Genomic DNA, 23,846 nt, shown 5'->3' with positions numbered 1-23,846 from the left:
GACAATCTGCTGCCATCACTGTGCCACCGCGGTGGGAGGGGGACGCCCTGTAACCCCCTGCTTACCTCTTTGTCCTCTTCTTCCAGCTGGGTGTGCTACCAGTATCCCGGCTACCGTGGCTACCAGTACGTCCTGGAGTTTGACCACCACGGTGGAGACTACAAGCACTGGAGAGAGTGGGGCTCACACGCCCAGACCTCCCAGATCCAATCCATCAGGCGTGTCCAGCAGTAGCTCCCCACTTCCCAGTACATCTCTGCAAGGTTTCCAAAGCTCACCGGCTCCCTCTTGGTGCTAATACTCCCCTCCCAAAATTAACCACCCCCTCTCGTACTGCCACTGCTTATGGAACAACACTCCCAAAACGGTACCGACCGCCACAACTGCCAATAAATGTGACTGAAAGAAAAAGATAAATCAGCTTGGTGTGTGCTTGGGACTGAGGTTGCACATCCCCATCCCAGGAACTGGGACCAGACTCTTTCCTACTTATTTTAAGCTGGGCTGAAGCGAGGTGGAGCTCACACTGAGGAAGGTTCAGACACCCACTGTTGAACAAAAACCCTTGTTTTTTTTCCCTCCCTGCCCTCTCCTTCCCCAGACAAAGTAAAGGACACCTGGATCCACCCCCCCAGCATACACACAGCTCATGGGCTCTATAGCCAGCACTGCCAGGCTTCTGTGTTCTAAACCCAGGCTGCTCCCTGAAAATGAAAAAAAGGAAGTCACACTGACACCCGCAAACTTTAAAATTTTTATTCAACAATTTACATCACTTATTGTCTGTCTTAACGTATTCGATCTACACAAATTTCTTTTTTTTTCCTGATAAAATAATAAAATTTGGATAAATTTTGAAGACCTGTTGGTGCAGAATAAACAAAATTTCAGGTAAGGTTTTTTTTTTTTTCTTTTTTTTTTTTTAATATTTTTTTAAACATTTAGTGTGAAGTATGACATCATTGGTAAAGATACATCATGCCATTACAGCTCATGGACATTACCTATCCTTACAGTCCGTGACATCACCCACACCAGCGCAAGGGGCTGCGCCAGACACAGCTACAGCAGGTTTTACACTAAACTCCTCTAGCCACCCTCTCACCACTGGGAAAACGCCTACGCTTTTCCAGCTGGGCACACAGAGTGCATGAACCTAATCAGAAATTACCGGGGAGGGGAGAAGGAAACAAAGACTACCTTTACTGATCCGTGTGGTCGCACACTACAACATCGACACCAAAGAGGGGCTGCCCCTCTCCGCAGGTCAGAGGTAATTCAGCTCCTGAGCAGGTAGAGCACAACCCCTCGCAGCGATTTGAATACAAACCAGGAAGGAAATGAGAACTTATCGATGGGGAAGGGGGGCAGGAGAGGAGACAGAGCCTGCCCGGCTCTGCCCGCAGGGATCTCTCCAGCCCCAGCTCGCAGTTGTTTCGCACCGCCCTTAACACTGAAATATTCAGGGAAGGGGGAGAGAGGGGCATCAGTCCCCCCAGTAAACAAGTTGAGGACCTTCAGCAGCTGGGAAGCTGCTGAAGGTGTCTAAGTACACGTGTGATGGTAGATAGAAAAGCAGCCCTGTTCTGTATGAAAAAAAGCTGTCAAGTTAGTACAAATTTCTGCCATGGCGAAGGGAACAGGAGGAGAAAGCTGTCAGGGTCCTTCTCCCGCCACAAAACCCCAAATCTCCCGCACACAGGCTCTGGGCTAAGCAACATGTTTCCAAAGGTGGTACCTGCAACCCAATGCACCTAACGCATGAAAACGAAACCAAAATAAAGCTCTCACCCCTGAGGCTGGAGGGAACCCAGTCCCCACTCCAGCCTCGCAGCAGGATAGTGAAGAACCCCGTCCCTCCTGCCTCACAGTGGGAACACACAGCAGTAGGATTCCTCTTGGTTCATTTTGTCATTAGAAGCCTCGAGTTTGCCCACGCCACCGGCCCGCAGCGCAGTGGACTGGTCTCCATCCCCTCTCAAAAACTGCTTTGCGTGGGGGCTTCCCTGTCCCCATGGGGACACCAGTGGGTGCCACCACCACGCTCTCCCTGGAGACAAAAAGGGCACTGGGTTCATCCGACAGCACAAAGTGTATCTGAAACACAAGCCAGCACACCCCGCTCCCTCCGATTCAATTACTAAAGTAGGCTCTTTAAAATAAAAAAATAATATATATATTTATATAGCTATACAGAGAGATACAGAGAAAGCAAAGGAGAGAGAAAGGCTACTGAAAAACTCAAGAAGCGCCAGTTTTCTGCTACAGCTGTCAGCAAAGAACTGTCACCTTACATCATACCCTCCGAGATGGTGAAGAGAATGGAGGCAATGACAGCACAGGAATGCAAAAGAGGGCAGATAAGTCACTTCTGGTAATGAGACACAAATTAAACTTTCAAAACATGTGCATAGCTTTATTCATCTGCTTCAAACTAACCTTTTCACGGAGCTTCAGCGAAACTCGAGTGTGCAAAATGCATTTCTAAAAAATAATGCAAGCAAGCTTTCACATTTACTGTGGCAGAAGTACAGAAAGACTCGGACAGAATCATCACACGCTGGGGCGGGAGATGGAGAACCCAGAATTGCACAGCTTGGAGTTCTGAGTCACTGACTGCAAACACAAGCGTTTGGATTTCTTAACTTCAGCAAGGCGTGTTGCCTTCTCCTTTACAAAAAAATCTTGTAAACCCCACAGAAACAAGAACCACAACCTAGCAGGGAATAAATCCCCTGGATAATGGGATCATGGTGCCACAGAGAGCCTGAACTCCAGCAAAGCCGGTTCCAGACCTCGGCTTGTTTTGGCTCTGCAGACAAACCGTGGCAATGCTGATTTTTTGTCCACAGAAGAGCGAAGCAGCTTTTCTTTCTCTCCCTCCCACTCCCCTCTGAAGTCACAGGTGCTGCTGCACAGGACATCATCCCCAAAGTAAGACAGCCACTACACAGGCTGGAGTCCAGGTCTCATTTTGATCCCGAGGGTCACTGGGACACTAAGGAACCCTTGCCTGTGGATGGGGAGTGGCCCTTGCAGCCACGTCCCCAGCCCACACCTCACCACCTCTCTCCAGAAAGACTAAGCACACATGCAAGGCACATTGAGTCAGATGTACACACACACCTCGGTGTGCAAAAGAGCAAACGCTGTCTGAAAAAGAAATAAACGGATGCTGGGAAAACTAACTAAACAGGCAGAAAGCTCTGGCCTATGTATTTGTAGACTATTTTCCAGGCAGTTGTAATCCCCAAGTGTTTTTCCTACACGACTTTAGACCTTCCTTACTCTTCCTCCACTTTGCAGAGAGGTACTTTATATTCCTAGAGGATCTTCTATAAATAGTCAAGTAAAATCCCTTTTTTCCCTCCAGTAAACTCCTCCTCCAAGGTACACATCCCCCTCCATGGTCCAGGTGTGGCCCATAAAGAGAAGAGGTTCTGGACCTGCCTGTGCCTCACGGCAGTGCCTTGATGCAGTGAGACATCACTCCACTGCTCCCTAAGCCTTCTACTGGCAGGTTTTGGCTGGGTGGATGGCTTCACCTGACTTTTTTCTTGGAAAACATCTGAGCCCAGGCACTGAGTGCTCCCCAGGTAGAGAAGGAGCTGGTGGGTCGCCAGCACTGGGATAAGGGCAGGACAAGAGGCCATGCAATCCTTAATACTGCTGGTTAACTTCACATTGAGATAAAGCATTCAAAAGATCTTTTTTTAGAGATGAGCAATTTCCTTCTATAGATAAATTCAAATAGAAAACAAATATATTGAAACCAGAGATGAGACAAGAGCTGACTGAGGTTCTTCTACCTTACAAGTTACTCAGGCACCTTTCCTGCACCACCAGCCATGGAGGAAGAAGCTGAAAACCTCAGGGATTTGCACTACCCTTCCAATAGCAGCTTGAGAAAAGGAAGGAGAGAAAAAGAAAAAAAAAAAAAAAACCAAAAGAAATAATAAAAATTTAAAAAGCACAGTGTTCTCTCAAGTTAAAGAGTTCTCCTTTGCTTGCGTTTGCATAGAAATTCCCATAGGTCAGCACCAAAATCAGGTCCACCCCTGTCCTACACCCCAGCTCTCCCCCAGTTCCTACGCTCCCCCAGTTAGTGGCTGTGTTACAGGAGGGTTCAGCTATCTGCAGAGGAACTACATGGTCATATTAAAAAAAAAAAAAACCAAAACAACAAAAACGAAAAACAAAAGTGCATCACACATTCTTGATTTTCAGGGTTACTTATAGCAGCAGCATCAGCATTAATCCAAGACAATGAACAGTTGTAGATTCGTTCTTAAATGCAGCAACACTTAATGAAATGTCTTCGGGGAAGGGCATAAGAGGGTCCTTCTCAAAAATGAAAATTAGACTATTCAATATGGACAAAAAGGAGATAAAAATTAAAGACACAATCTTATTTACATTAAAAAAAAACATTCTTGTTAAAATATCTTTACAACACCTAAGCAAAAAAATATGTATTTTAAGAATAAAGCAGAAACTCCTAAAGCAGTATCCATTTTTGGAACCCTTATTTAGCACCTGAGGAAAGACCGTATGGAAAGCAGACAGGCTGGGGATTTTTTTTTTTTTTTTTTTTTTAAGAAAAATGTAAGTTGTATTTTTGCTAAATGTTCAGAAGATCATAGTACACAAGTTTCATACCACAGAAAGAAATGAGCACATTTTTTTGTTTGTTTGTTTTCTCCTTTTAAAGATCTTCTACTCTTTAATAAGGCTGTAGAAAAGGGACACTGCTATCTTACAAAATGGCTTTAGAGCTCTGGACACTATGAAGCTCTGGACACGTTGTATGAAGCTTTCTGATTAACAGTCAAAATAAATCCAGCTCAGCATCCCCTGGTGAGGGCACAGGCAGGACTCTTGCTCCAGTCCCAGCACAGGGAGTGGGCTCATGCCCAGGACACGAGGCCACCACAGGGATCTTTCATCTCCCCAGACATCCACAGCTCCACTCTCCTGCTGCTTTAGAGGACCTGGGGCAGGACAGAGGAGCCAGCCTGATCCTGGGGTATAACATGTACTGGGCAAACCTCTGAAGCTCTGTAATCCCTGGAAGGCAGCACATGGAGATCTCCTTCCCACCAGCCCTGGTTCCTGCTTCCCAGCTGTGTGCACTAGGGTTTTCCCACATGGAAAAACACTCTGGTGGTGCCCAATGCCAGAATTACTCTGGCTTTCTTGGCTACTCCACCACACCAGCCCTTCTCCTGCCTTACACACCAGTGTGAAAACGTGCAGCAGCTTTAAAGTGGGTGAATCCTTGTTCTCTCCCCTCCCGACCTCAACCAGCTCCCTTGTAAACAGCCTCTGTAAGAAAAACAAATCACTGTGGATGGACGGACAGAAAAGTCTTCTAGGGATGAGAGGGTCAGACTCCTGAAAGCTTGGGACACCATAGCAATTTACTGAATCAAGATCAAAACCTGGACACACAGGAAAACAATCAGCGGTTCTGGCTGTGAACGCCATCACTCCCAGATGTCCCTGAGGTCACCCACTGGCCACTTGGGAAAGGACACTATGGTGTTATTGTAACACTCCCTTGAAGGTGAAAGCACTAATTACACACACAGCTGGGAGCACAACTTCCAGCTCTTTTTTTCCCCTATTTTTTTTTCCTAGCAAGAAGCAATTTTCCTTTCCATTTAGCTAGCTGGTTCACCCATCACCCGCTCCCAGCCGCCGGACTCACAAGCTAGTGAGAATTGGGTTTCTTTCCACGTTTCAAAGAAGTTCACAGCAGCTACGAAAGGCAAAAAGTGGGATTTACTAGCTCAGAAAGGTTTGAAGTGGGTTGGTGACAGAATCCAAGCCCTGGAGGTACCCACTGCTCAGAGGCAGAGGATTTCTACCAGGTTTCACAGAGCACTGAGGTGGCCTTAAACCAAAACCAAACTCCAAGCAAAGCTTGAAAGCCATTGCTTTGCCAATCCACCAAATGGGTGGAGTGGGAGAGAGCAGAGACTGAAGGTCCCAGAGCACTGTCATGGAGCAGTTGTGAAAGCACCTCTTGGAGCACACAAACACTCCACGATCCACCAAAAGAAAGCAAGCAGATGCCAAGCTGGAGCTGGCTGGCAATCCATGCTCCAGTCTCTGTTACACAAGACCCTGTACGAGAGACACCCAAAAGAACTTGCTGGCAGAGGAGAGGTGGGGAATGACCAGAGGAGAAAGGAGACAGCCCCTGCCTGTGCAGGAATCCTCACTCCAATAAACAGAGAGCTTGGAAAGGGAACCAGACAAGAGGGACTCACAATGGGAACAGAAACAAGAGAGAAGCCTTAACCTGAATTAGTATCTTCATAGCTAATAAAAAAATAGGTCATGATCTCACCCTTAGTGCCGCTTTCTGATACTAGACGTACTGAAGGGGTTTTGTTTTAAAACTTTCTTTACTCAGTGTAATGGAAACAATGGCACAAATAAATACACGCTCGCTCTCCTCACAAGTCAGATGCTCGCACACGCGCCGCCGGCTCCTCGCCCCCACAGACACCCTTGGGTGCACACCCAGGACAGGAGGCTGCTGCTCCCCTTCCCAGGCTGTATTTGGTTTATGCTACAGTACTAATACTCTGAGTCAAACAAAACAAAACATGAGACTTATCAGTAACACCTTATCGTTATTTCAATGTGCTAAATTAGTCACAGCTCAATTTCAGTTTGTTTTTTTTTTCCTTTTTTTCTTTTTTTTTTTTATAAGTTTACACAAAAATAATCAGAAAACAGATTAAATCTTAAGATATTTTTAATAAGTGCTCAGTTAAGAATTGTGTGAGGACTTGGGGAGGACTGCAGACAGCGACAGGGTGAGTTACACGACAGCACGAGGAAGTTCCTTCCATGGTCCTGCCTGGCTCTAGGCAATAGTCTATCCCAGAAATACCAGGGAGCCGGAGCTACAGGAGCTCAGAGAGAGGAATTCCTAACTGCTTAGCGCTGAGCACACGCCGTGGAGCTCATGGAGACAGACAGACAGACAGACATCTGGACAGAGGATGGTCAGAAATACAGCAGAGAAGGTGCTGCCGAGGGTGTTTCTGGATGGGTCCCGCTGGCGAGGCAAAGCCACAGAGATGAGCATCAGGGGAATCCAGCCCAACCCATGGCGTGAACCGAGCTCCTCTCAGCATTTCTTTTGCTATTCAGGTGAGAGACTGGACTAGGCCAAGATGACAGTCCTCAAATATTCAGCACGATTCAGACCTTCCTAGAGGCGCTGGGTCAGTGCTGCTCAACTCCTGCATCACCCCAAGCACGGACTTGGGGCAGGGGTACAGGACAGCACAGACCCCAAAGAAGCAAAACAGGGTGGTTTTGTCTTTTTTTTTCTTTTTTTTTTATGGAACCCAGCCCTTAAGGCGACAAGTGACTACACAAGGCAAATAAATACACAGCAGAGCCTTAAAGCCAGTAAAACAAACTGGAAACTTTGCTATTAGCCTTCAACTTTTTGAAAATAATAATAATAATAAAGGAAAAAGAACGTTTCTTCCACCTTCATTTTCTCAGCCCCATTATCCAGTTTGTTCAACACTTTAAAGCTCAGGAATGCCCCAGTTCTTCAGCAGTGGAGCTGGAGGCAATTCCAACTTTTGGCAAGCAGTTGGGAGACTCAACAGAATTAAAAATAGGAACATCAGAGGACTAGATGTTGGGCACATCTGTAAACATGTTATGCATCTCAAAGTTACACACACCTGCAGAGGTGGTACAAGTTTATAGGTGAAACAGAACTATTTGTGACTGGCCAAGAACACATTTCTGAACCTGGACTGATACAATACATGATGACTATATAGTATCACACTCAGTATTATACTATATAGCTTTGGATACATCAAATGGAGTAGGCAATCCATAGTCAAATGTTTAAGCGTGGCAGAAAAGCGAGCGTCTTACACAAGGTACAGAATTTCAGTTTCATTGTCCCACCATGAACTCAAGTGTCTCATTCAGGAACAATCCTATTAAAAGTTTAAAAACAATTTAAAAAAACCACATGCTACATACTCCTACAAAAAAAAAAAAAAAAAAAAAAAAAAAAAAAAAAAAGCGATAGAATAATAGAATATTCTGAGTTGGAAGAGACCCATCAGGATCATCAAGTCCAACTGCTGGCCCTGTGCAGGACACCCCAAGAATCCCACCCTGTGCCTGAAAGCATTGTCCAAACTCAAGTTTGGTGCTGTGACCACTTCCCTGGGGAGCCTGTTCCAGTGCTCAACCACCCTCTGGGTGAAGAACCTTTCCCTGCTATCCAGCCCAACCCCGCCCTGACTCAGCTCCAGGCTATTCCCTGCCACTGGTCACAAGGGTGAAGAGATTGGTACCTGCCTCCCTGCTGCCCCTTGGGAGGATGCTGAAGACCACGAGGTCTCCCCTCAGTCTCCTTTTCTCCAGCTGAACAAACCAAGTGATCTCATAAGGCTTCCCCTCCAGACCCTTCCCCATCCTCATGCCTCCTTGGCATGCTCTCTAACTGAGGGTCTTTTTTATATTCTGGTGCCCAGAACGGCCCCAAGAACTCGAGGTGAGGCTGCACCAGTGCAGAGCAGAGCAGGACAGGCCATGCTGGGCCTGGTGCCCCCCAGGACATTGCTGAGCCCCCTGGCTGCCAGGGCACTGCTGACCCAGATCCAACGGGCCATGGACCAGGACCCCCAGCTCCCTTTCCATGGTGCTGCTCTCCAGCCTCCCAGTGCATCCAGGGCTGCCCATCCCAGGTGCAGAATCCAACACTGGCCCTTGTTAAACTTCATACAGCTGGTGATTGCCCAGCTCTAATTTGTTGAGGGCTCTCTGCCCTTGAGGGTGTCACCAGTTCCTCCCACTTTAGCACGTCAGCAAAATTAGTATCTCTTTGAGTCCTGAACCCAGGTTGTTAATGAGATGTTGGAGAGAAATGGGCTGAGGATGGACCCTGTGGGACCCTCTGGTGACTGGACAGCACACAGAGGGTATTCTAAAGTTTGGGGTTTATCTATTCCTCACAATGCCCCAGAGGGTCCAGTCTCATTTTAGGAGACACCAACTGCTGCCAATTTGGGGAGCCAGGATTAGGCCACCAACACCCATGATGAGCACTGGCTACATGGGGAGCTGGGGCTGGTCAACAAACCCATTCCTGCTTTATTTATTTCTTGCTCTTGCACTGGACCATGTGAACTCTCCAGCTCTAAAAAAATCCAGAAAAGCTACCCGACCCCCAGATGATTGGGACACATTACACAAGCTGCAATGGGACAGAAGGGTTACACAGCTGGAGCCTGCACTCTGCTCAGCCTTCCCTACCACTGGTAGGAAGCTTTCCTTTCCCTGGGATTATTTTTTTTTTAATTATTATTTTCATTCCTAAGTCCTCCATTTTTTTTTTTTGTAATAAAATATATTTTTATTAAGAGATAATTAGAAGCAGAGCCCAGAAATACACAGACTGCATTAAAATATAAAAGAGCATTTCCAAGGGGCAGGAAGCCCAGCCATTGGCGTTCTATGGACAAATTGAAAAGGATTCAAATTCCCATTTTTTTTCTTTTTTTTTTAAACTTTTTAATTTTTTTTTTGTTATTTTGAAATTTTTTTAAAGAGAAAAAATAATTCAAGAAGGGTGAAAGTTAGCAGAACTCAATTCCTCTTCAGTTTTCCAATGAAAATGGGAAAAAAATCCAGCACATTTAGTGTTAGGAGACAGACAGAGCAAATATGAAGCACCTACAGTTGAAAGCAGAAGATACTTTTTTTTTGTCTTTTTTTTTTTCTTGCTCCCAGTAATACAATGGCATTAAACGGTGGGAACAGTGGAGGTGGTTTTTTTTTTTTGTTTTTTTTTTTTTCTCCATATTAAATGCCTAAACAGATTGCTTATTTTTCCATGTTGTCTTTTAAAATGAAATAACTCTTCAGTTGCAATAGTCCAACATGTAACAGGAGCCAGGTCAACTGTGTGACTTCACCATGCATCCTAGAACTGCAATATTACCATCTTTCCCTCAGCAGAATGATCCTTTTAAGACAATATCACCAGCATAGGATTGCTGCTTTACTCCTGGCAAAACATGCGGATTATAATTCTCTGGAAAAAAAAAAAAAAAGAAACTCTGCAAACTTCAAGGCGTTTCTCCAGCATTCAAGGGGAAAAAAATCAGGAAAAAAACCAAAAAACAAAAACGAAACCAAACAGGGGAGGTGGAAGGGAAAGAGGAGATGAAGGATGGTGAATCATCCTGATTTCCCTGTGATTAGTGTGTCACTACAGTCACAGAACAAGAAACAGAAACCTTGTCAAGTGGAAATGCCTCTCCAGTGGGTTGCTGTTGCCCATGTAGACGACAGCAGGAACTTTGAAACTGGGCTTGTAATTGAGTCTCTATTCCTTAATCACTTGCATTCACTCTTTAAACAAAAACAAAACAAAACAAAAATGAAAAAAAAAATCTATTCAGTACCGGAGATTAAATAATCACGTGTGTAGTCTCGTTGAAATAAATTTTCAGATTCCTTAAGAAGTCTAATTACTTTCAGTTGCCATTTTTAAATAACTATATATATATTTGTATATATTATCCTGTGATTCTAGTTATGGTTCCTCTGCTGCACTGAAGATTTAGAAGGAGCATAAAGCCTTTTTGTCCCCCACGAACAGCACAAATGCTGCAGAAAGGTTATAACAGGCAGTCTTGTCTTGCTACCTTCATTGATCCGGGCGATCCATGGCTTCATCATAAGTGATTATCCTTTTGGGATCTGGAAAGAAAGCAGAATCCTAAGTTTTGGACAAGCTACTTTCATCAGGCCCTGTGGCTGAAAATAAACATAAGGTACTTGGCTGTTAACAGACTTTTCCTTCAGGTGCCCCCCTCCTGCCAAGCCACCCCAAGGCCAGGTTGGCTCCCCCAGAGCAGAGCCTGCTCCCCACTTACTTTCTTTTACACACACCACATACAGCTCTTCCCTCATAAAATCTCCTCTCAGGTGACTGGTGGGGATACACCAGAATTTAAAACTTATTATTGGATGCGACACCCAACACCAGGAATAGAAAGCAATTTTGTGTACACGTAAGGAAGAGTCATTAAATCTAATTTGACACTGGATTTATTGCTCTTTTAGAGACTCTGCTTCTCTCCAAGCAGCTCACCATCATAGCAAAGCTTATTGTCCTGACTTTCAGTGATCTGAAACAGAGATAAATCCAAACCACAAACCCAGGCATCTCCAGACACAGCGACAGTCCACTCTCATTCCTCCCCCTCCCAACACACAGAGCAATTTGGTTCATTTATTCCTTCCAACATCCTTACCTTGCTTCTGCAAATTCCAAACCGCTTCCATTTCTGTGAAGGGAAAAGGAGATCACTGTTATTATGCAGATTGATGCTGCCATTAGAGACCACTCGAAACACATTTCAATTTTCCAAGTGTGGTGGTTGTGCTGGGGCTTTCAAACAGAGCCAACCTCCTCTCACCCAGCAGCACAGCCCCAGCCCAGCCCACAGGACTACACAAATTTGACATTAATAATCCAGCAATAAAAGGCAAAGGGATACTGTAAGATGGTCTTAAGGGTCAGAGAGCCAAGCTGAGCATCAGAAATGTCATCACCATTCACCAGTCCTACATATCACAATCTAACTTCAGGCTTTACTACTCTGACTCCAATGCTGCTTTGCACATTACAGCCTCAACAAGGAGCCTGGAGAGATGATTTTTACAAGTTGATGCTTAGTGAGTGTGAAATGAGAAGCACTGGACACAGCAAGCAGCATGAGTGTGCTGAGGCACCAGGCAAGGGCTGTGAACATCTCTCCAGAGCTGCTGCCAAATGCACTGTCCAGGAGCAAGGTGTGATGTGCCAAACACCTGGCCTGCAGTTCTTCTCACAGTTTACCTCTACAACACACTTGTAGGCTAAAGAGAAACTCTTCCCAATTCTCCCTGGACATGCACATGCTTTTGTTTGCCTAAGAAATAACAGCAAAATTAAATGTTCATTTCATTAACACTGAGAAACAGAAGGCTCTTCCCTTTAAAATATCCCCCAAACAAAGATGCATCTTTAGAGAACCATTCAAAATAACTACTTTGAGCTGCTATCACATTGGAATTTTGTGAGCTAGAATATTTTTTAAGATCCTGACTGTACCCTGGGCCCAAGTTCAATAGATAAAATTACAGAAAATGAGTATTAGTTGGAACACAATCTTCCAAGAACCACTTTCAGGTCTCTTTTCTGCGAGAAAGGGTGACAGGACCTTGGCAGGGGCTAGGAAAAGGGAATGGCAAGAGATTATCAGGCAGCAAAGGATGTGCAATAAAGCACAAAATAAGGCAGTAAGTAAACTAACCAGCATAGGAAAGGAAGAAGAAAAAGCCCTACAAAACCCACGGCCTCAGCACGATGTGTGCCAAGTGTCACTTCCATCAATCGCTTCCCTTCTCCAACCCTTCATCTGTCCTTTGTCCCCTACAATCTCCAGCTCCCTGGGGCAGGAAATTGCATGCAAATAAATATTGCCAGCCCTCCTTGCACAATTAAGCCTTTTGTAAGGAAGGCCCCCCGACAAAATTTTACGAGGTCTGTTATTTTTGCTTCAGGATAGTAACAGCACTTTGCACTTCTATTGGGGAGCCCTAAGTGCTTTGGGAATAGTAGCAAGCCTCTAACACCCCAGGGACAGAAGCAGGCTGGCAAGGGACTGCCTTCCTCATCTGCCAGATGCAGATTCCCCTGAAGTAAAATGAACCAGCTACTAAAATTACCTCCCGTGGAGCGAGTTTTCCATTCAGTGCAGTTTGATGCATCATTTCCTAGCAGCTAAAGAACATCTCCCATTTTAACAGCTTTCCCCAAAGGCAGGGGGCAGAAAACTACTCTCAAGTTGTTGGTTCCTGCACACTAGAGCAATGCTTGAGCATGAAATACAAGGCAGAGCTGAAGCACCACCCATCACTATATGCCCATGCACAGAGCATTGTCTTGTCCACTTAATTTGGCCTTAACTGCTCTGGACACCACAAGAATGTGAACTCCATGTATTAAGAATACCTAACAGTAAGACAAACAGATATACAGACAGAGATACTGCTAAGAACACACCAAAAATCTACTAAGTTGACAAAACTCTGTTCCAAAAAAGTCTAACAAACCTAAGCCTTTTCAGCCTTCAATCTCCCTTCTCCTCCTTCAGAAAGGGAGGGTGGTGTAAAGCATCCTGGAAATCCCAGACACCTGGACACACTGGCTGGCAGATGCTCAGCAGGACCAAGCCACAAAACCAAAGACCATCAGCAAACAGTGCAATAACAGCTCTTACTAAATATCACCTGCCATCAGCAGAGCAAGGTCCTCCCCTCCACCTGGCAGCACGGGGACAGGGGACAGCACAGGTTAAGCACACTGACAAAGTGAAACAACTTCACAAGGGAAAAGAAAGTAAGCCTTTGGCTAACTGCAACACAAAACTAAGGAAAAGGGGATTTTTTTCTATCTTAAAATGGAATTGTATTATTTATTCTGCTTTACTTGGTAATACAGTTAAGTTTTCCTGCCAGCTCGGAGGCTGTGAGACTGTGCTTGACAAAAGGCAGTGACAAATGCATGGCCACTGTCACAGGGTCACTTGGTGACTGATCTGGTGGACAGGCAGCTCAGCAGAGCCACTGCTGCCCAATGCCTGGCTCCAGCCAAGTAGAAGGAAAGACAGCCCCCAAGAACTGGGCATGCAAGAGGCCCCAAGCCTGCTTTCAGCCCTCCCTCTTTGGGCTCAAAGAGCTCTTTTCTTGAGCCTCTTTTCCCTGGATAAAGCTTCCAGAGCGAATTTAAGCAAAGGACTCCTACAGCTGCTCAGCCTGCATGAGAAAAAGGGGTATCCTCACCACCAGCCCAAGTCCAGGCTCTCAGATACTGCCCCAAAACTGGTGCTTTCCAAAGACCTGCCCAACAGGAGCCACCATTCCCAAAACCAGACGTGTGGCTGAGGAAACAGCAAACTTTCTTCTCAAGTGGACTCCAACCCAGCTGGAGGAAATGCCATCAATAAACCCCTTGCACAACTCAGCATCAAAGCCAGCCCTGCTCCAAGCCAGGGGCAGAACTGGGTCACCTCCTGTGCCCCTTCCAACCTCTCGTTTTCCAGGATATTATTTTTTTTACAATTAGCTTTTGGCTTCTCCACAGCCCTTTGGCTCGTGGTTTGCTGAGAAACTGCTTGGGGCAGACAGTCCCAGCCACATCCACCTACACCACTTTTTCTGGGGACTATCACTGAAACAAAGGGTCACTGGAGGAAAGCTTTGATGTCAGGAACAGACTAAGGCACACTCTGGTAAATTGTGTTGGGATTCCTCATAGGTCAATAAACTTTACAGCAGGACTGGTACATAACCTTGGAGGGGAAAGAAGTGTTTCTGTAATAACTTGCTAAGACACGTTTACACACATTTTCCTTTCTAGAGAGGCAGACCCAGCTAACAGAAGTGTCTGCACAATGTCATGCTACTATTTCACTGTCCTTATAAATCCCAAAATTGTCCCTAAAATACAACAGTAAAGAAATAACAAGAAGGGACCATTCTTGTCTGATGCTTGCTGTTTGTATCTGCAGGACAATGATTAAGTATAGGGATTGCCCTGGAAACAAAGCAAAGAATAAGTATTCCATGCTGTGGAGACTCATGGCTGTAACAGCATACACTGTACTCATCCTGACAACTGGAAAGAGCATGGACTGGAAGGAGAATTAAATCAGCTTTTGCCCCACAGCTCAAGCCCCACAAGACCATAACCAACAGAGCGAGCTCTAACCCCTTCCCACCATGGGGGGGATGGGAAACCAAGGCTTTTTTTTTCCCCCTCTCCTGATGTAAAGGATGAAAATTGCTGAATTCACAGCTCTGCTATTTCTTCTGACCCAGTTCACCATTCCAGCAAATGCCACTCCTGGCTGGCCCACGCTGCCTCGCTCTATTTTCCATGCTGCTCTCCTGCTTCTTCACACGAGCAGAGATGCTGCTGCAAACAAGATGCTGAGGAGGAAACAAAGCAGCAGCACAGGCAGAAATTCAGGGGCAAGAACAAGGGAAACCCTGCAGTTCCCTCTCCTCCACCCATGTGGTCTTCGCTGCTGTGCAGCTGAGCTGGAGGCCTCAATTATTTGCTTTTTAGCTCAGGACAAGCAAATTACTGAGCTTCCCACCACAAAGCTTGCCATCTAGAGCTCAGTGTTAGTGACAGCTTGGCCTGGGAGACTGCAATTGCCTGAACATGACAAAATTTTCCAAAGTGTTGACAATTATTCTGATATGAAGTGCTTCATCCAGCTGTCTTTAAAAGAAGGACTAAAGCAGTAAGAAGATGCTGGTTTTGATGCAAGTAAAGCTGACATAACACTCAACCTCTGTATCTGAAAGACCAAAATATCTGCAAGAATCAGTTTTACCTCAAAAAGATACAGATTTTGGCAATGCCACACCATTGCAGAAGTTCAATTTCTAACCTAGACAGGGGACAATGACTTGAAATGAGAGCATGACTCCTTCCCGGGCCTTCCAGTCGCCCATGTGAAGCCCATCCCTGTCTCCAAGCACACCCAGAGCAGGCCCACCAGTGCTGAGCTAAATCAGATCTCCCTTGGTAAATCAGATCTGTCACTCGTGAGTGTTTCAAGGCACCATCACAACCTCCAAGCAGCACAGGCTGTCGGTGAAAGCAGCCACATTGAAGGATCATGTTTTACACTCAGGCACATCAGATGATCAAGGGAGTCTTTCTGTCCTTTGAACAGAGGGGGGGAAAAAAGGAAAGAAGCAAGGTATGAAGCAGGGCTACAAGGAAACCAAGAGGAAAAGCTTCCAAGAAGAACAAGAGAGTGCAACATCATCCTTGCCTAAATGTTCCCAGTGCTGTGACTTCTGGAGAAAAGGCAGCCAGGGTACAGGCAAAAGAACAGAAGAATCATCCACCAGAACCTCGCTGTGCCCTGCAGCCACCCAGCCTCGCCAGCACTGGGGACACTGGTGAGCTACAGGAGCACTGTAGCAGAGCCAGTTCTCTCTGGGTGCCACCTCCTCTATCATCTTCCACAGGGAAGCTGTGAAGCAATTACAGTTTATAATGTCCTGTGCAGTTGCTGGGCAAACCACGCACAGGAAAGCCTGGTTTGCTGGAACAAAGCTACTGAGTAAGCTGGAGGCTTTCCCAGAGAAATTTACAGTCCAGGATGAGGATCCACACAACCTGGTCACAATTGCAGGCACAAACAGTGCAAGAAAGAATGCACATTTGTGACATTCAAAGCACTGCAACCACTCACATTACAGCTCATTCTTCTCTGCAGCCCCCAGAGCTTCATCCTTGCCTTAAAACACTGCACATGGAGCTCAGGGTAGGGAACACACCAGGACCCCACAGTGCTTCACACTCACCCCTGTCCTTTTTTCGTTTCTCTTTGTGTTCATAACCCCAAGGGCAGGGCAGATGCAAAGATCAAACTACGGAGACTTTGCTCAGCAGCAAACAGATCAATCTGAGAGGGAGAAGTTCATGTGACTCTCAAACTCAAAACCAAACAGTCTGAGGACCCGACTGCCTGGAATGCCCTAACACCAACCCAGGCAAACCCACACGCTTGCCCGAGCAAAAGAGGAAAAGGCAGCTTGTGAAAAGGAACCGAGTGAAATCGCTCTTTTCCTACTGCAGAGGAACTGGCTGGCTTGGAGTTGGACCTCAGGAAAACAGCCCAAGATAAACGGAGAGCTCAGTGTGGGAATTAACCCCCGCGCCGCTGTCCTGCAAACACAGCCCGCAGCTCCCGTTCTGATGCGGGCTCTGCTGCAGGACCTTGGCCATGAAGAGAGGACAGGAGACACAGTCACTCCAAACATCCCTTAACCCAACTCATCCCAAGGATGAAATGCAACACCCACCACCATTATGGTAGTACTAAGAGCTGGACTGATTTCTCGCTTTGTAAAGCAGCAATAGCTTTTGAACACTGAACAGGAGAAAGACAAGCCCAAGGTGTTTGGAGCACCTCATCACTGCATTAATGACAAAGCTGATTAGAAAGAGCCATGATCTTTTACCCCTAAGTAACATCCTGAAGATGGCACATACATAACGTGAAAAAGAAATAAGCAGAGATGAGTGCTGGGGCAGGACCGGGTATCCCCAGGCTATCACGAGGGTGTTTGCTCAGGATGCTGAAAGCAAGGCCATTCACATGCAGAAGAAGAGCAGAGAAGAGTATTTTAACGGGTGCTTTAAGTGGCCATTCTTGCCAACAAATGTAATTAACTCCTGTGTTTAGAAGAGCTCAAGGCAGCCAGGCTTTGAAGTTAACACCTCCTCGAGAGGACATGGGATGGGAGTGTTCTTTATTTTCCTGTTGTTTCTATTGTTTCACTGAGGTCTGCCTTTCACAGCAAGTGAGAATGGGAGAGCTGATGATCCTTGCTGGCAGCACAATTGCTTCTCCACAAGTACAGGCTGACAACAGAGAGGCAAACAGAAGTCTAGGGAATATTTGCAAAATTAAGAAAAATATCACCGAGGATTTTCTTCCATGTTATGTTTTCTGATGGGAAGCTGGGATTTAAGCAGCAAGAAGACAAAAAATGAGACTAGAAAGCCTGTTTTAATGCTGGAATAAACTGAGCAGAAGGGAGAGGACCCAGATAAAATCAACTGATGAACACTGTTCTCAAGAATACTAGAGCTTGAAATGTTAACATCTTGAGAGGGAGATGACCTGGAAAAAATATTTGGAGTTATTATTTTTAAATGACTGGACTTGTTATTATTACAGGAAGGCATTCGAGTTTATGCCATACAGAGTTTGTGAAGTGGTAATTCAAGAACTTTGCAGTGGGTGAAAACAGCAAATTTGCCAAAGCCAAGTAAGCCACCCTCTGCAGAGGGGAGCAAGACACTGTCCCCATATGCACGTGGAATACTAAAGGAAAAAGGATGATCACATTGTTCCCTTCAGGCTAGAGGGGCACAGGGAGAGGGAAGGGGGTCAAAATAAGGAACTGCCCCAGTGCTGGTCAAGAGTGAGTAAATTACACTGTGACAAAAGGGAACACACAACCAGGCCCCTGCTAACACTGAGCCAGCACCAAAAGCCAAAAACTGCCTCAAGTCCTCAGAGCTTCTGGGGCTGAGGCTAAAGCAGAAAGCAAGCCGTGCCACAGGCTTCCTTCTCTTCGTTCCCATTTTAAAGAGTCTGTGTCGTGTTTGAGTCATTTCAATCTCAAGAAAAAAAAAAAAAAAAAAAAAAAAACACAGGAAAAAAAGGGAGCTGGACTACAAAGGACTCCATGAAAGCAACAAAATCATCTGAAAGATGTGGCCTACAAAGACAAGGAGAGAATTCAATCTGCAGCTCACAGAGGAGCTGATAAGAAAAGATTGGTCTTGCTGTTGCCATAATACTCAAGGGCAGGGAAAAAGTGTGTGTGGGGCACACTTAAAAAATAAATCACACCTACAGTTGTAGGAATAATTTTTTCTTCCTTCAAAGCCATGATTTCACGGTCTGATCTGCCCAGGGGAGAAGCTGCAACACTTTGGTGGCAGAGGTGTGAGTACAGACTATGAAGCCTTCACAGCGATAGAATATCACCTGGTACAGCTGGAACAGAGCAGCTGAACCTACACATTTAACTCCTTCCAATGCCAGTGGCTCACGAGGACCTGCTAAGTATCATCTCTCTTAACATCACTCATGCTTGTCCACGGGAACAGGGAAACAAATACCTCTTAACATTAATTAAACAACCCTTTGAGTAACTTCCCCAGACCGTTATTGCCATGGGAGGATATGCAAGCAAAGAAAAGGGTCATTTTAAAAGCAATTAGAATTGCTGGAAGGAACATACCATGTTAGAATATTGCGCTACTAAAAATAAAATAAAAAAAAAAAGAGAGAACGCCCTTAGGCAGCAAGTTAAGCCATTACCTTTAGTGTGATATAGAATAGCAGCCCTCAGGTCAAAAGAACCCCAGCTATCTTTCCTTTCTAGGCCTCTCTGGTACCTCTGTTCTTTGGCGGAGGCTAGCAAATTGTTCGTAGGAGAGGCCAGAGGATTCTCTACTTCATAGTCTTTTGAAAGAAACACTAAAGCACCTTGGCTACCGGTGTCTGCCTTTTGTAGGTCACCTGTGTGATGCGACTCCAAAGCTAAGACACCGCCCTCAACAGCAGTCCCAGGCTTAAGAACAGCACTAAGAATTTGAGGGCTAGTCCGTTTATCCAGCTCATAAGCCTTAGGAAACACAGGTTGTTCAGTTCCTGAGGGAATGATTTCAGCACACTGTGAAACCAAAGTGGCAGGATATTCCCCTTGAAATGTCACTTCCATTAACTGATTATCCGCAGATTTCCCCACAACGGTTTCAGGTCCAGCACTGGGCTCGTTTATGAAAGACAAGCCCCACTGATTCTGGAAGATATCCCCCAGGTTTTGCTGATTCGTCTGGGAAGGGAAATCGACTTGCGCTGTCCCCAGGAGCACAGTTTGCATATTTGAAGGGTAGATAAAAAGGCCAGATTTCTTTTGTTCGAGGGCTGTCGAAGCTGTACTCATGTCCTGGGGTACTGACTCGGAGGAGGAGGTCGATGGGACAGTACTAGCAGCAGTGGAGAGCAGTGGCTGGGCCCCTGGGGAATACACACTTCCATCGGTCCCCGCGAGGATCGGCCCGTTCGAGAAGCTGGCAGAAGTGACAGATTTCATAGCAGACATGGGGACTTGGGACAGCCGACTTGATGTTTGGGCCTGAGTTTCCCCAGCAGATGATGAAGACGATGAGGATGATGTGGATGACGTGGATGGGGTCTGAGCTGCTTTGTTGAGGTTTTCTTTAACTTTACTTGCATAACTAATTTTGGGAACAATTTTAGCACTGCTATTGTCCACTGGAAAAACTGGGGGTGGTTTAAATAAGGTCCATGAATCCTCTTTAGATGTAGCCGACGATGCATGCTTCCCTTTGGGCCGGTCATCAAACTTCTTGCTGCTAATCCCAGGTTTGGCATCAGAGTTTTTCCTCGGTACATCCCCGAGCCCAGGCTTTCCTCGGCCTGCTCCACCAGCCCCAGCCTCATATTTCCAAACAGGCTTCGTATTTTCAATTCGGTTCCCCTTTTGTTCACTATAATCAGGCTTGAAACTCTCAAGTTCCTGTTTCAAGGCTGGTGCGCTGACCTCCTGCTGCATTATTTTGTCCTGTACTAGATTCAAGTTCTCACAACCCTTGGCACTGTTGCGCCTGCCTTTCCGTTTTTTAGGTGTAGTATATCCACTCTCGGAGCCACTACCATCGTTATCGGCCCCTTTGCCTACGTAGCCATTTGTGATGTAGCTGGAATTATTGGTTACCACGCCGTTTGGAATAGACACTCCCTCTGGCTTGTCCGAGGTCTGGTTTTCTCTGTGTTTGTTTTCGTAGGACTTTTCATTCTTTTTGTCCATGCTATTTTTCTGAATGAAGTTCTTGGTTTTGATTCCAGCTTTCCCCAAAGCACTGGCCTTCACAGTCTGCTTTGGGGTGACATTAGAATCTACGAGCTGCTGGCTGCCATTGGGTACCCTGGATCCTGGGGCGGTGGCTTCATCAGAGCACAGGCCCTTTAGTGACACTTCTCGTTCTCCTGCGTTACCATTTAGCTCTCCGTAGCCTAGAGGGAAGCCAAAAACAGCAAAAGGCAAGAATTAGAATGTGAAATGTTAGACTTGTCATTGCAGAAAGCTGTAGTCAGCCCCAAACATATCCAGTTTCCTCACGCAGACATTTTAAAATAGGAAAATATCTAGTCTCTGAGGTAAAGCTGCATAAATTTATTTGCTGGAACCCACAGCAAGAAGGGTTAAGCAAGAAGGACCAGCCATGACTGATTCTCGCATAACTGAGTGACATACAGATAACATAACAAAGCAAAAGAAAATACAGATACTATGCCAGAAAAATATACTGTACTGAAAATCACTGGCAAGCTGGAGAGTTATTTCATCAGCTACTATTTCCAGGTCAGAGAGAGGAAAAAATTAATTCCCAGGATGCTTCAAGACAGCGGGATCCACTGCCTTTCTGACAAGATCTGTGGAGGTTCAGGATACACACTGTGAACAAGGGACAACTCCTACCATCTCCATCACCTCCTGGGCCCACGACACCAGCAGTCCTCCTTCCCACCCTCCTCCCAAATGCCATCTCAGTCAAGGGATGGGGAAAAAAAAAAAAAGCACAGTATTTGCAAAAGGACCCGTGCAAGTTCAGCTGGAAGATGGAGGAAAGAAAATGTGGCCACATCTCCTCCCTGCATTTTAAGATAGCGACCAGCACCTCCCTACACATGTTCCTTGGCACTGAAAAGTGACAGAAGTAAGAAATGCATCCCTGAAAGTGCCCTTCTGCTGCCACCAGCAATGGATCTCTTGGCCACTGAAAAAACTTGTATTTCAGAGTCCCCAGGAGAGCTGGTATGAGCCTGAGACCCAAGAAATATAGCACCTGCTGAGGGCTCCAACTCACAAAGCCATGAGATTGTGCTGCAGACTGAGCTTTACTCTTCCCTTCTGAAGTTCACTTCCAGGCCTCATGGTTCTGGAGAGTGCAATTCAAGCAGAGCTGGAAGCCCAGGACAGTCCACACTGAACCACCCCAACTTCCTCTTTGCTTTCTCCTTTTCAAGCATCTCTGGCCAGAGGCCTGCTGCTTTCGAGGACCCTGGCTAAAACCCCAAGGGAAGCCCTGGAGCCCCAGTGGGACACAGGGAGAGCACACCATGCCCTGCTCGACAAATACACTCCAGCTGCAGAGGGATTCCTCCTGCACCCGCCGCTCCTCTGACTCATCCCTCCTCCTTCCGAGGCTGGAAAGCCTCACATCCACATCCCCCACAACCACTGACCCACCTAAGGCTCCATCTGCAGCCACGGTGGCACCGAGTCAGCACAGAGAGGGAGTCCCTCAACAACTGGAGCGGGCAAAACTCCAGCTTGGAAGAAGAATGTTTTTGTTGTTTGCTGATGTTGTTGAAATTAACTGCTGTAACTAAAAATCGTTGTTACCCTCACATCCTGGAGCCTCAGATGTCTGGCAGATGTAACAGCTCAAGTTCTGTGCAAGTCGGGAACACAAGAATCCTTGTAGGAATCTTTACAGAAATTCCACAACTGAGTTTGCCGAGGGGGATCAAAAAGGATTTTACTACATGCAAGTATCTGTAACCACCACAACTTCCACTATAACTTTCAAATATGTTGTTAAGAAAATTAACTGCAAATACTTCGCCCCAGAGAGAACTAGAACGGCGGGATCCTCTAAAAAATTAGTATTTCAGAATAGCATGAAGAGGAAGCCCTCTCAAGAACAGTGTTACAGCTGACCTTGTATGACTCAAGACTTCTGACACCACTTGTTAATGAAACAAAACAATAAAGAGTGGTCATAAGACCACTGCAGATGAGGAGTGAAAGAATAAAATGAAGAACAAAATCCATTTCACTAAGTCAGTGTGTCAGCAGTTTCTAGTTCCAATTCTCAAGCATTCACAGCTCAGCTGCCTGAGTTTTCTCCAAATCAACATTTGGCACAGCTGGCCTTGGCCTGGACACGGAGGTGCAGCAACCAAAATTCAGGGGAGAGGAAAAAATCCAGGATGGTAAGAAGAACAGGTGAAGAGGATCTGGCAAGCTCACAAACCGTTTCAGAGCTGGAAAGGGAGGGGTGCCAGCCTAGGCACATATTAAAACCCTGGGCACGCTGCAAACAGTGAAATGACTTCTCAACTTATTTTTGCTCGGTAACTTATTTTGGCGTGTGCCCCATCAGGTCCCTCCCTGCCTGCCCAGGCTGCACATGGGGCACTGCTGACCCCGCTCCGCTGCTACCAGGCCCCCTCCCACCTCCCGCCTCGTTATGTAAAAGGAAAATTCAAGGGAAATAAAAAAAAAAAATTGTAGGCGGCACTCCGGCCGGCTGGTGGCCACGCACTCGCCTTGACCCCGCACAAACCCCCCCAGAGGGACTGCTGGAGCCGGGGAGCCCGCAGGAACGCGGCGGGGGCTCGGCCCTGCCAGGGACCGGCTCCCCCCGCGCCGCTAACCGGACACCGCCTCTGCGGCGGCCCGGCACGGCCCGGGGGCCGCAGCCCCGGCCCGGCGGGGAGGAGGCGGCCGAGCGCCCGGGCCGGGCAGGGCCGCGCCGCCTCCCGCCGGCGGCGCCGGGCCGGGCCGCGCCGCCGGCTCTGACGGATCGATCCCGGCGCTCCCCCATCGCCCGGCCGCCCCCGCGGCCCCGGGCCGGCCGGCGGCGGCGGCGCGGCCCGGCCCCACGTGCCGGCGGGCGGCGGTGCCGGCGGGCCCGCGGCTCCGCAGCCCCAACATGGCGGACAGGAAGCGGCCCCAGCGCGGCGGAGAAGCTTCGAGCCGGGCCGGGGGAGGCGGCGGCGGAGGAGGAGGAGGAGGAGAGGGGGCCCCCGCCGCCGCCCCGCGAAGGTCACGGGCCCCGTCCCGCTGCCCGCTCCAACCTGGTCTCCGCTTCGGCGCCTCCGTGTGCTGCGGGCCGCCGTGCTTGTGCTCGTGGCGGAGCGGCGGCTTAGGCTGGGCTCGGCCGTCGGGCGGCGGCAGGTAGGCGCTCTGCGGGTGGTGGTGGTGGTGCCCGTAGTAGTAATAGTGGTGGTGGTGATGGTGGTGGTGGGGCTGCTCCTCCATGGGGGGCGGCTGGCGGGGCCGGGCCGGGCTGGGCGCTCGCTGCTGGGCCGTGCGGCTCCGGCGCGGGGACGCGGCTGGCGCGGGGGAGGCGGCGGACTGGCAGC

General features: G+C 47.3%; 2 protein-coding genes across 4 annotated transcripts in view; one reads left to right on the top strand and one right to left on the bottom strand.

Moving 5' to 3' along the window:
- The window catches only part of CRYBA1 (crystallin beta A1), a 14,539-nt gene extending 4,420 nt beyond the window's left edge, over positions 1 to 10,119 (top strand). For all 3 annotated transcript variants that reach the window (XM_085557360.1, XM_077787648.2, XM_085557359.1), the window contains one exon: positions 87 to 10,119. In XM_085557360.1, the coding sequence (XP_085413486.1) occupies positions 87 to 234 (148 nt within the window). In that variant the 3' untranslated portion in view covers positions 235 to 10,119. The remainder of the gene's footprint in view (positions 1 to 86) is intronic.
- On the bottom strand, positions 7,628 to 23,846 carry NUFIP2 (nuclear FMR1 interacting protein 2). Its single transcript, XM_021550949.4, has 5 exons — positions 23,559 to 23,846; positions 18,984 to 20,705; positions 11,325 to 11,357; positions 10,713 to 10,767; positions 7,628 to 10,096 (listed from the first exon to the last, which is right to left on the bottom strand). Exons 1-4 carry the CDS (start codon positions 23,740 to 23,742, stop codon positions 10,715 to 10,717), a joined length of 1,992 nt encoding a protein of 663 aa, XP_021406624.1. The 5' UTR covers positions 23,743 to 23,846; the 3' UTR covers positions 7,628 to 10,096; positions 10,713 to 10,714.

This window comes from Lonchura striata, chromosome 19, assembly GCF_050655825.1.
Source record: "Lonchura striata isolate lonStrDom1 chromosome 19, ASM5065582v1, whole genome shotgun sequence".
NCBI classification, from domain to species: domain Eukaryota; kingdom Metazoa; phylum Chordata; class Aves; order Passeriformes; family Estrildidae; genus Lonchura; species Lonchura striata.
This window is presented reverse-complemented; position numbering and strand designations above follow the sequence as displayed.